The 12,352-nt window shown below is 38.2% G+C and overlaps 1 protein-coding gene across 2 annotated transcripts in view; it reads left to right on the forward strand.

Annotated features, from left to right (window-relative positions):
• TSHZ2 (teashirt zinc finger homeobox 2) overlaps positions 1-7,176 on the forward strand; it is a 266,188-nt gene extending 259,012 nt beyond the window's left edge. For both annotated transcript variants that reach the window (XM_050918189.1, XM_050918191.1), the window contains exon 3: positions 5,305-7,176. Coding sequence is in view for 1 of the 2 variants with exons in the window: in XM_050918191.1 (XP_050774148.1) it covers positions 5,305-5,306 (2 nt within the window). In the remaining variant the exon portion in view is untranslated. The remainder of the gene's footprint in view (positions 1-5,304) is intronic.
• The last annotated feature ends 5,176 nt before the right edge of the window (positions 7,177-12,352 follow it).

Raw genomic sequence — 12,352 nt, forward strand, 5'->3', positions numbered from 1 at the left:
CCCAGGACTTGGCATTGTACTAGGCATTGTACACACACATAGTAAGAGACAGTCCCTATTCCCAAAAACTTGCAGTCTAAACTGACAGGTCAGACAAAGGGTAGGAAGAGAAACAGAGACACAGAAAGGGGATGTGATTTGCCCAAAACCATTCACAACAGGCTCAGGCCCTCTGACTCTCAGTCCAGTGCTCCAGCCTCTTCCTGACCAGAAGCTGACAAAGAACTGAATGGCTTCTGCAAGCTTGTATTGTCTGGTCACAAATGCCCCCATTCAGTAAAGTACTTATGCATATGCTTAAGAACTTTGTTGAATCAGGGTCAAAGTGGGGAACCCTATAGCAAAGCTTCCACAGAAATCAGAACAAGAGAGACTCAGAAAATGGAAGAGAAAAAATTCAGTGTAATACATTTCAAGGAGATTATTTATGTTTGCAATTAATGGACCAGACCCTTAACCGGTGTAAATCAGCATAACTCCACTGACTTTAACAGAGAGATTGTGATAATTGTGATGATCTTGGTAGTGAAATCCTCCGGACTTTTGTCCATCCTTCAGCCTCTTAAACTGTGTTTTCTAGAAAGATTCTTCTCAAATGGATGCAAATTTAATATCCTTCAAGTATCTTCCAAATGTAGCTTCCTTAATCCCAATCAACAAGAACTCAAGATCCCCCATATGTTTGTTGACCGTAGTGTCCTTTGCATACAGATTGAAGCATTCCAATATTTTCTGGACTGTAGAACAAATTTCTCCTCCTTTGTGTTGTCACTCATTCCGATAGTTATTTCATGGGCAGCAAACGATTTTTTAAATAAACAATGCCAAGTGCATCTCCCATTGTGTGTGTATGTGTGTGTGGTCACAAAGATTTAATATCCAAGGCCTTGTGTGTGTGATATCACAAAGATTTAATATCCAAGGCCCTGTCTGCTCTGCATAGAGATTAAAGATCAGTGGTGAGTTGCCCTGATATCCTTCACCAAAATCTCACCTCTTCTCATACTCTCCTTGGGGTGTTTGTTATAGAGTAGTTGATTGCCACTTCCATCATATATGTAATGTAGTTCAGAAACACTATAGGAAACTTAAGAGGAAGTGCAATATGGATCTGATCTCAATGAAATCATTAAAATCAGCCAAGAGTCCTGTGGCACCTTATAGACTAACAGATGTTTTGGAGCATGAGCTTTCATGGGTGAATACATCTGACGAAGTGGGTATTCACCCACGAAAGCTCATGCTCCAAAACATCTGTTAGTCTATAAGGTGCCACAGGACTCTTTGCTGCTTTTACAGATCCAGACTAACACGGCTACCCCTCTGATAAATGAAATCATTGAGAGTCTCTGCATTGATTACAATGGGAGTTGGAACATATATTAAATGGATGCAAAATATTATTACAAAAAATTGCATTAATAATAATTATTTTTAACCCATAACCATCTTTGCTCATCATACAAGAATTTCTGTTTTGTAAACTAAAATATGTTCTATGAAACTGTAGTGTGCTATTAAATGCCCTTCTGTAAGGCTATTCCTGCTATTAGGCTTTACTATGGATATGTAGACAAAACTTAGATAGAGGAAATGCTTTGTATAATCAGCATAAATAATTTAAAGTAGCATATTTAGATTGACATACCTTCAGTTATAATTATGGATAACCATACAGCATTTAGAGTCTGTAATATTATCATTAGTTGTCAAAAGAATCTTACATCAAGCAAAATTCACCCAGATCTTTCTTCCTTACTAGTTGGATATTGTACATATGAACATTTATTCTTTAAGGAACAGATTTTCTGCTGCCATGAAAGTGTAACAAAAATAGGTAAAAAATGACATCTAGAAATAACGTTTGCTAACCCCATAGCAATTGCCTGTGTCTTTCTGTAGTGCTGCAAATTAGCATCTTATATCCAACTGTTTTAGCACTATATGGGTCTGATCCAAAACTCATGGAAGTCAATGTCTTCCATGGACTTCAATGGGCAGATCAGGTCCTATAAGAGCTAAGCATTATCATTTTAAATTAATTATATTATTTATTAATTATTGTTGTTGTTATTATTATTATTATCCAATTGATAAAGAATTGGTAAAACTATTTTTAAGAAGGCCTGACACTGTAGGGAAAAACAGTAAACAGATGAGTCTGCCATCATCCTATTGCAGTAGTTCTCAAACTTTTGTACTGGTGACCCCTTTCACAAGACAAACCTCTGAGTGTGACCCCCCTCTTATAAATTAAAAACACTTTTTTATATATTTAACACCATTATAAATGCTGGATGCAAAGCAGGGTTTGGGGTGGAGGCTGTCAGCCCACAACCCCTCATGTAATAACCTAGCGACCCCCTGAGGAGTCCCGACCCCCAGTTTTAGAACCCCTGTCCTATTGGGTCTGGAGGGCCATAGTTCTTCCATAGGTTCTGACAAACCATTTGTGATATAAATCTCCATGGAAAAGGTTTGATGTGAGAAGCATAGGCAACACATTCTATCATACCAACTGGATGTAAACTGCAGTGCAATTAGTATAACTTTTGATTGGGATGAGAGAGAAGGCAGATAAAGTGCAGTGCCTCGTGCATGGAACTGAGGGCAGTGTAGGGCCTATGACGCACAGTTGAGCAGTTCTGATTCCATACACATACACACACACACACACACACACACACACACACACACGCCCCTTAGCTGTTGACAAATGGTTAACTGTCCAATCTCAAATTGCAGACACGCTGAAGAACTGCTCTTCAAAAGGCTTCACAGAAATTTTATGGTGGGATTCAAATGATGAGAGGGAGAGTGTTTGCTGTATGAGTGGGAAGGTGCTTACGGGAAGGAATTTTGAGTCCTGACACATCTGCATTAAAATAGATATAACTTTTACATCTGTTGATGGCTTGATAATTAATGTTAAATAAAAGCAAAATCTCAATGTCTTTGCATCTAATGCTTCACATATGCTGCACAAGACCAGCATAATGAACAGCACCAAAGGAATTTTTAGACCATAATTAAAGTTATATACTTTACCTTTCTTGATATTGAAAGTTGAGCCACACTACAATAAAAGCCCAGGCAGCAACATAGCTTTCCTAACGAATACCATTTGAAAACCAACCTATTATGCTCATGCTCTCTAATGACACTGTTTCTCTCTGAGACTTGATATTGAAATACGTAAACAGTTACCTTTATTCATCACGTCTGCACTGCATGGGGATTCAGACAAAACTGACTAAATTCCCAAAGTCCTGCCCTGGCCTGCCTTGAAAGCAATATTCTCTGGCCAGTATGGGGCCACTCCAGAGACTGCCTTCTCAGCTTGTATGGGGTATGTAGGCATCCTGAACACAGCCCTAACAAACGGCTAACGTAGAGTGCCACAGGTGAGTTTCATTCTGGATTAGGTTTAGAAAACTCCCTCCAAAAGCTTGATGCACAAGTTGGTGCGGTCTGTGTGCAGCATACATACTCAGGATCCTTTGTGTGCAGTGATTCTGCAACTAAAAAATTTGCCACAGAATCCACTTCTTCTTTACTGCAGAATCTAAGGCCTGGCCACATCTAAAACTAGCGATGTTGCTCTGGAGTATGAAAAATTCGCAGCCTTGTGAGATGCAGTTAAGCCAGCCTAAACCCCACTGCAGAAACCACTAGGTTGACAAAAGAATTCTTCTGTCAACCTAGCTATTGCCTGGAGGGGGTGGATTTACTGCAGTGATGGAAAGATCCCTTCCATTACTGCAGAAAGTGTCTACACTACAATGCTACAACAGCATAGCTACAGCTGTGCCACTGTACCACTTATAGGGTAACCATACTCTAAGCTTTCATTTTTTAATAATTTTGTTCCTAGCCCTCTTGTCTGTGAAGAAAACCTTGAAAATGTGAAGCAGGGGTAAAGTGAGTCAGTTTGTCCTTCAGTCAGAAAGCCACCTGAAGCATCAGCCCTGCATGGCGTGAATCACCCCATTCACATCAGTGGAGTGTTGACTCTGAAATGTAAAGACAACATTTTAAAATGTCATCATTAATGATGGCATTTACCATTTTAGTGGAAATATGCAGCTACTGTACTTACCCACCATCTGACTGCCTGTTGTGCATTCTTGGGTCCTGAAAGCTTGGGTGCCCTCCCCACTGCGGTAATCTCCAGCTTCTATCCTACATCTTCTCCATTGCAGTGGTGCATGGTCAATGCAAAACTCTGCATCCGTCTGCGAACATCGGGAGGTTGTAAAACAAACTGAACATCAAAATAAATAACATGGAATCTACTCTACTGTTGGTAGTTTTCATTTTCATATTGAATTTATTGTAAAATCTCACATTATTTTTAATTTAAATGAAACTACCATTGGTTCTGCAATCTGCTGAGCCAGATTAAGGGACAATTCCACATAATTTCATCCTGCTTGCTGCAGAGTACATGGGCCTTGAATAGTCTGTATTTTTGTCATAAACACATTTCTCTCTCTGTCCCTTGCTGATCCTTTTTTCACCCTCTTTCTGTATTGGATTTCACTTTGTTTAAGTCTCTGTTCCATTTTTCATCTTATTTTTCCACTGTGTGTTTTTTGTCTGTTTTTCTCAGTCTCTTGCTCCCAGGACCTAAGCCAAAAAGCACTCAAATTTGAATTAAACTTTTAAACTCACAACTTAAAATTAGGTAAAAGTCACATCACATCTAGAAGTCACATCACAAAATAAGCCACTTAGCATGTTCAGTGGCTGTGGGATAGCACAATTTTTCATGGAAGAGCCACAGTTTTAGTAGCAGAGAGCTGGGTTGTGGGACGGGAACATTATTTCCAGGAATGACCAGAAATAACATGATGGTGGCCTCCAAGTTTAGAGGCAGTGTGAATAGATACCAAAATATCCATGCAGCCTGGATCTTACAACATCCCTTTGATCAGAGTAACACAAGGTTCATTGTACCAAACAGGTAATGCTCATTGCTAGAGAATGGCAAGTCTAGTATATGTTTGGGACATGCAGGGTGATGGACTTGGTGGGCCAGATTCAGATATGGCATAAGCAGCTGCAACAACTCGACTTCACGTGGAGCTACAGACACTTATCCCAGGACACAAATGGATTTAATTTTCTTTTTTTTCTTTTTTTGGTCAACCTCTGGTTTCTGAGAGCCTCTGAATTGTTCTGGGATGTCACAGAAACTGAAGCTGGGAAATTACTGAGAAAAATATATATTTGATAAAACCTAGATTGATGATTTTAAGTATAATAATATATACATATATATTATTATTATTCTGATTACAGGACAAATGCCTTAGTTCCAGCTTTCCAGCCCAGGCTTCCTGCACTGAGCCGTCTCCACGTGTCACACCACTCCTGACATTGAACTCCCGACAACCCGGACCAAGAAGACTGCCAAAAACACTCCAGCTATTCTTCTTCATCCTCACTAACAATTTGGTAATGAAGTATTGATTTCCACTCCCCTGCTTATGGACGATATTAGATTTTCATTGATAAACTGCACTGGGGCTGTCTAATCTCCACTGTCCCTTTTTGCTGTCACTAAAACAAAGTGCCACTGAAGTAAGATAATGACTGAGAACACTGATGTACTTATTTCATCAATTTGTAACACTTGACAGGAAAAAAAAGTATACTTCTTCATAGTTTAATGTCCAAGTGTGCTACACAAGATGCCGTCACACTGGAAGCTTTGCTTTTCATGGTAATGTCCATTTCCTATTTATAACCCCTTTGGGATAGTTTGTCTAAAGGAAATGTTTCTATTCAGTGCAGCTATTACTGTTGCACCTGGGTTGCTCAATCCAGTCATTGCACTAGGGATCAATACATCACAGTAAGTAGAAGAATTATTAAGTTAAAATAGATTCTGAGCCAAAAAAACTCTGAACAATGTTAATCTTCTGTGCAAGTTGTTCAAATAATTATGCTTAACCAAGTTGCTGCCAAAGATTTGTTTAAAATGGATTATTTTCAGTTTGTTTTATTCCTCAGATATATATATTTTTTAAGTCTCCATTAGTGCATATGACAAGACATATGCAATGGAGTGATTTTTAAACAAAAGCACTATTGTTAGATCATTGAGCATTAATTATTATATATATTTATATATATAATAAGAACCACATTTCTCTCCATTACTGTCAATGGGGTTACTTTGGATTTGTGCTATTGCAAATGAGATCAGAATCTGGCCTTCATCCTGTCTATTACTACACAAAGCACAGCTTACTTTTAAAATCAGCTGAAACCCAGTAGGGTAGGAGGGGAGGGCTTCAATTTAAAATTTGTTCCTGTAACTTTTTTCATTAAAACTTAGAGGTCCCAATTTTAATTTGTGGAATATTCATGATAATAATGAGATCTAATTAAGACATCCATTAAAAGCCCGTTAAAGTTAATTTAACGTAAAAATTCCAATAGAACTGTATTAGATTTTCTCCATTAAATTAACGTTATGGATTTTTAACGGATGTCTTAATTATATATTATTATTAACGGGAATACTGTATTACACAGATTAAAATCGGGTTCTAAGTCAACTCAGAAAAGCTTTCAGGATGTTTTAATATTACAAACCTCACATTACCTAGTGCACTGTATGGAAAATCAAACTCATCAGGCTCAGCTCTGTTTACTCTAGCTGAGGATTTGCTGTACAACTACAGCAACCTATAATAGATAAATTCATCACTGCATTTAAAGAATGAATTTCCTTATTCTCAAAGGACAAATAAGTCTGGATCAAGATGTAAACTGCTACTCAGTTATAGATGAAAGATTTAAAGTATGCTAGGCACAAAACTGAGATGTGGATCTTTTTTAAACTCAAGAGGGTTTGGGGCTTTGCTTTTTAATTATTTTATTTAGATGATCAATGAGAAAATAAAAATTTAGCCATGGCAAAATGAATCTAAATATATTTATTATATTCCTTATTTCCAATGCAAGGTGGGCTATGTTGGAATTGTTTGGGAAATTTTGACATGATCCCTAAACTCAACATCAGGAGGGGGGGACCTTGTTATTTACCTCCTAGGAAACATGTTGCCCTTATGCCACATATAATAGCAAATTGCTTTTTTTATGACATGCATAACGTAGATGGGAAAAAATATGGTGCTTCAGGGAAGGAGGGAAAAAGTAAATGAAGTTCCAGGAATGTCATTCTGAAGTAATGAGGCATGGACAGAAAATATACCCCTCACATCATCGGATTGAGATGGCAGTCGAAATAACTTCATTGAAGTGTCAGCACTCATCCATCAATCAATCATCCACAAGGAAAAATAGCGACAGTACAACGGGGCGGCTTTTACGGGATTTACTCAGGGCATAGGGAATAGCAGCTCAAATGTAGTCCTGACATGAAAAGCAAGGTGCTGATATTATTTTTTATGATGGGAGGATCATAAAGTGAATTGAGAACAGTGAGGTCTGTCTTTGCTTAACCTATTCAACTGGAAATGAATGAGCTCAACTGGAAATGAACAGAGACTTCAGATGGGTTAAGACTGAAGCCTGCACTGTGCCAAGCCCTGTCCATTGACAACAAAATTCTATTAAAGTGAAATCAATGCATTAGCACTGGGTTCCTCTGACGCTGTTAAATTGCACTGTCCAAATCAGGATTATTAAATGAAGTTACGTAGTGGGGCGGAGGTGGGGTGGTTCCTGCATTGTGAGTCCTGCACTACTATCAAATTCCACTTGGGGGAAACATGGATATTTCCAACACCAAGATTTTTTCTCTTTCTTAATAAAGAAATAAATCCATTTTGTGACATAAAATACATTAGCAAATACTAGGGGCTGGGGCCTGATCCTGTTCCCACTGCACTCAATTGGCAAACCTCCTGTTGACTTCTGACAGTCTTAATCCTGCTCTACACTGAAGCCGGTGGACATTTTGCCATTGATTTCAGTGGAAGCAGGCTCTATAGGTGACACATTTTTGCTGCCTTTTATTTTTTTTTAACAGCACAGCGGGCCCGATTCTGTAAAGTGCTGAGGAACTAAGCCTCCTCCATTCCATCCAAGTCAGTGGGTGATGAGGTGATACTTGGGGACTCAAGCCTCAATATTTTGGGCTGTAGGGCCCTTTGGTTCTCTCTTTATTCATAGACCAGATTCTGACACCCTGTTAGTGAGATTAACCATGAAGTTATGGGTTCATTTTTTCAAGAGGAAACTCTGTCTCTACAATCTGTCATGCCTGGACTACCCTCCTTCCCTCAAGCAGACCGTCTCCTTCAGCAGAGAGACATGTAAAATGAGGCATTTGTAGAACCTGGGTAACAGAACATGCACTCTAATATGAATTATGCTGACACACAATCATGTTGGGACCAGTGAGTGCAAATAGAGATGAAAAGTTACGGCTTTCTCTAGTGGAAGGTCTGTGCTCTCTTTTTCATAGGGTGCACTCTCTCCTTGTTTTATTTATTTATTTGGTAAATAACAGGTTGCTGCATGTATGAAAAGATTTCAAAAATGCCTGTGGCAGCTACGGGGGTGGGGAGCGAGTTTGGAAGAGAAGCGCCATTGCTCCTCAGTGCAAGTTTGCAAGAGCTTGATGATGTCGCAGGGCTAGATCTGTTGGACCAGATTCTCAGCTACAGTAAATCTGCATAGCTCCCTTAACTTTAACTGAACTATGCCAATTTACACCAGAAGCAGCTCTGGCCCAAAGAACACAAGTAAAAGATCGACACCAGCCTAGAGAACAGAATCTGATCTATTCAAGAAAACTAGGTACTGCATAGTCAAGCGCTGGAACAGCTACTTCATTTAGAATCTGGGCACAAACCTTTATTACACCATTCTAAACTTCGACTATTTTGCCTGCATCACTGTCCTTTGGGAACATTTTAGATACACATTTGAATTAAGTGACTCTCTTTTTTTTACAAGAAGATATATAAAAAAAGAAAATATACATCTCTCTTTCTATGTCTAAAGCAGGATGAGTTGATATTTTATCTGTCATATAAATCAGGTAACAGAAAATCATTGCATCTTTTCTCTGTCACATCTACTCAATATCTATCGTTCTGACTTGTATTCTTATTGGAGATCATCAAAACATTAATTAAAAACCTGGTGATCAAACAGCCGAATATTTATGATTCATATCTCTGCTTATTAACAAGTGGCATACTGGTACACCACATATCCAAGCTGCTTATGCTTTTGCGCTGCAATAAAGCAGTAAGAATTGTTACCCTTCTGTATGGCTTTGCAAGATTTATGTAGAAACCATAGCCTCCTTTCTGCTACTGTACATGTCAAAATAAGCCATTTCACCTTTTTTTTAAAAATGATTTTTAAAGGGGTATGTAGAATTAGCAACTACTTAAAGCCTAAAATATGAGAATTGGAAGTGCTCAGCAGTTTTGTAAATAAGGCCCTAATTGTCCAGGCATCAGGGGGTTGTGTGGGAGTAGAGAAGAGGATATCTAGCTTTTAGAAATGGCTATCATTAGTTCAATTACAATTAAAAAAAAAAAAACCTTTGAAAATCAACTAACATATCCAGTAATTACTTGTCAATGCAACTTCATAAGGATTTTTATTACCTACTTGTAAAAGTAGTTACAAGACTGACCTCACTGGCTCCTTTAGCGATCATAGAGGATATAAGAAGTCATTTTAAAAATCAATAATTATATATTAACACCGTAAAGGGTGAAGTCCCAAGGAGTTTTTACAAGTTATTGTGTCAACTCTCATACATTTATAAGGAAAGGATTATTTTCTAGTGTTCTCTTTGTTTCCCCCAATCATTTTTAATAAACTACCATAATAAATAAAGTGTCATACTTATTGGCATATAAACGAGGCCATTTATACCAGAGGTCCATTTTCTAATTTGCATTAAGAAATAAGGCTTAGGAGAGTGGTGGCTTTGGAAGAAAGCAGGGTGAGGTCTGCAAAGCCTTGTGAGGCTGAAGAAAAGGCCCTTCAAGGCCTGGGGCCTGAGGCAGTGCATAGGTGGGAGCTGGGCACAGCTCAGAGGGGATTTGGCTTATGCAAGTTTCACCTGTTGTTGTTAGTTACTGAGGGCTCAATTCAGCCAGGTGCTGAGCACTGCCTGAGTGGCCAGTGTTTTAGTGTGCCAGCCGGAGTAGGAGCACAGTCTGGAATGCTATGTTGCAATTACACTTGGTGAGAAAATGGAGCTGGGGAATGAAAAATGTCAGTACCATTTTTGTCAAATTTTCCCAACCAGCTCAAGATGCAGCCCTACCCAGCAGCATGGAGGAAGGTTGGGGTGAAGAAAGATTCCTGCCTCCTTACCCCCCGCATGCCACCCTGCCTCTTACTGCAAAGTTCACTGCAAAGGACGCAGTTGTGCCCAGTATAAATAGATCTCGGTAGCATTTGTCTTTTGCCTTCACAAACAGATGAATGATGCAATTTATATTTAAAACTTTCTGAGTAAAGACAATATTAATCACAGATTCCAAATCAATACAACACAATTACAATAGGGTTTAAAGGCCATCAGTCACCTTGCAGGGAAATTGACATAACCACCTCCTAAACAGGTAAATTTATATGTTGAAAAAGTACTACTAGCATGTGCCCCTATACTTGCAATGGCCCTACACATAACCTGACATATTATTTCTGAGACCATGTGATGCTATGCACTCATGTAAATATGTAACCCTGACCCACTGACCTCAGTTTTCTGTGCTTCTTCTTGCAGAGGACCTGTAAATTAGTTTCTCTGTGGATTTTGAAGAAAGCCATAGTAAATCCACTGAGATTCTATCTCAGTGGGCATAGCTTTCCTGATAAGTATCTTTATTTATCAGAATTTTCCCCGTAATTTGCCATAGTTTATTTTTAAAACAAATGCTAATTATTTTCTGTTGAAAAAGTATATCAAGATACTAACATGCTAATTTATTTTCCTTAGTGCACCTAGTTCTTCAATAATGTCTCTGAAATATTTGAGACAGAAAATGAAATCTGTAAACTCAGGCAAATATTGTCCTGAGTCCTTCTTTGTTTTGCTGAAAAAAAGAGAGAGTAAAATTGCTGGATTTTGAGATGCATGAAGTATCTAAACAATGAAAAAACAGGCACTTTAAGGTAGATTTTTCAGTTTACATTTCATCAAACTAAAGGCCTGCCCCAACATCACTTGGCGTCAATAGGAGTCCTTACATTAATTTTGTTGGGCACTGGATCAGGCCTTTAAAGGAATAACTCCATAAATAAACTCTTCCAGATATTTTTTATTTCCTGTAATATTTGATCTCATTCATGTACACACAATTTAGGGTTTTGTCATTACTCTAATCCTCTTCAGTGGGGAAAGAAGGCTTTGAGTTGTTTTGTTTGGTTGGGTTTTGTTCTTTTAAATAGGATCAATCAAAATAAGTACAATCAGTGAAAATTAATGTGCAATCCCAGAGAGAGGCCCTATATCCATTGGGCTGAGAACTTAGTTTCAGATATTGTTTAGAATCAGCTCAGTCTGATTTGGTTTCAACAAATTTCAGCCAGCATGGTAGACAAGACCAAGCCATATTTCAACCAACTTTTAAAATTATGGGGCAGATTCTGAACTCATTTACATTAGTACAAATCCAGAGTAACTTCTCTGAAGTCAATACAGTTACTCTAGATTTCCGAGGGCATAAGATCAGAATGCAGCTCCACTGTTTCTAAACTTGTTTTCCTTATGTACTAAATGGTGTTTAAAACACCTTCAGCAAATGCAGTCCCCAGCCCATGTCAGATGGCATCTAAGGCTTGGTTTTCACTTAAAAAGTTTTACTGGCATAGCTATGACATTTATTAATATGATTTTTTTCATTACATAGTTATACCAGTAAAAGCCGTAGGGTAAAAATAGCTATATGAGTACAGCTTATTTTGCTTTGCTTACCTGGAATAAACTATCTTGGTATAAATACTTTTATACTGGTATAACTGCATCTACACTAGAGTTTGTTTTGTTTTGTTTTTTTGCTGATTTAACTATGCTGGCAAAAATTTTAAGTATAGACAAAGCCTAGGGTAAAGTTGCTTTTTGTACCGAGTGTCTGTATAGTATTTTCTTCTGAGATAATTTTAACAAGTGATGTAGCTGTTCCATCGGACTTACCAAGAATAATAAACTCCAACTTCCAGCTCATCTTCATTCTCAGCTGGTGAAATGTCTTCAAGCCTTTGTAAAATGCCCTGTTGGATAAAACAGATTAAATACTAATCCTAGCAGGTCACACTTGCTTCTACTTGAGTTAGATTATCTACCTGTGCAGGCCTCCTCCTCCCCCACCCCCCTTTTTTTTGTTAGTACAGATAA

The sequence above is a fragment of the Gopherus flavomarginatus genome, chromosome 11 (assembly GCF_025201925.1).
Source record: "Gopherus flavomarginatus isolate rGopFla2 chromosome 11, rGopFla2.mat.asm, whole genome shotgun sequence".
Taxonomy (NCBI): domain Eukaryota; kingdom Metazoa; phylum Chordata; order Testudines; family Testudinidae; genus Gopherus; species Gopherus flavomarginatus.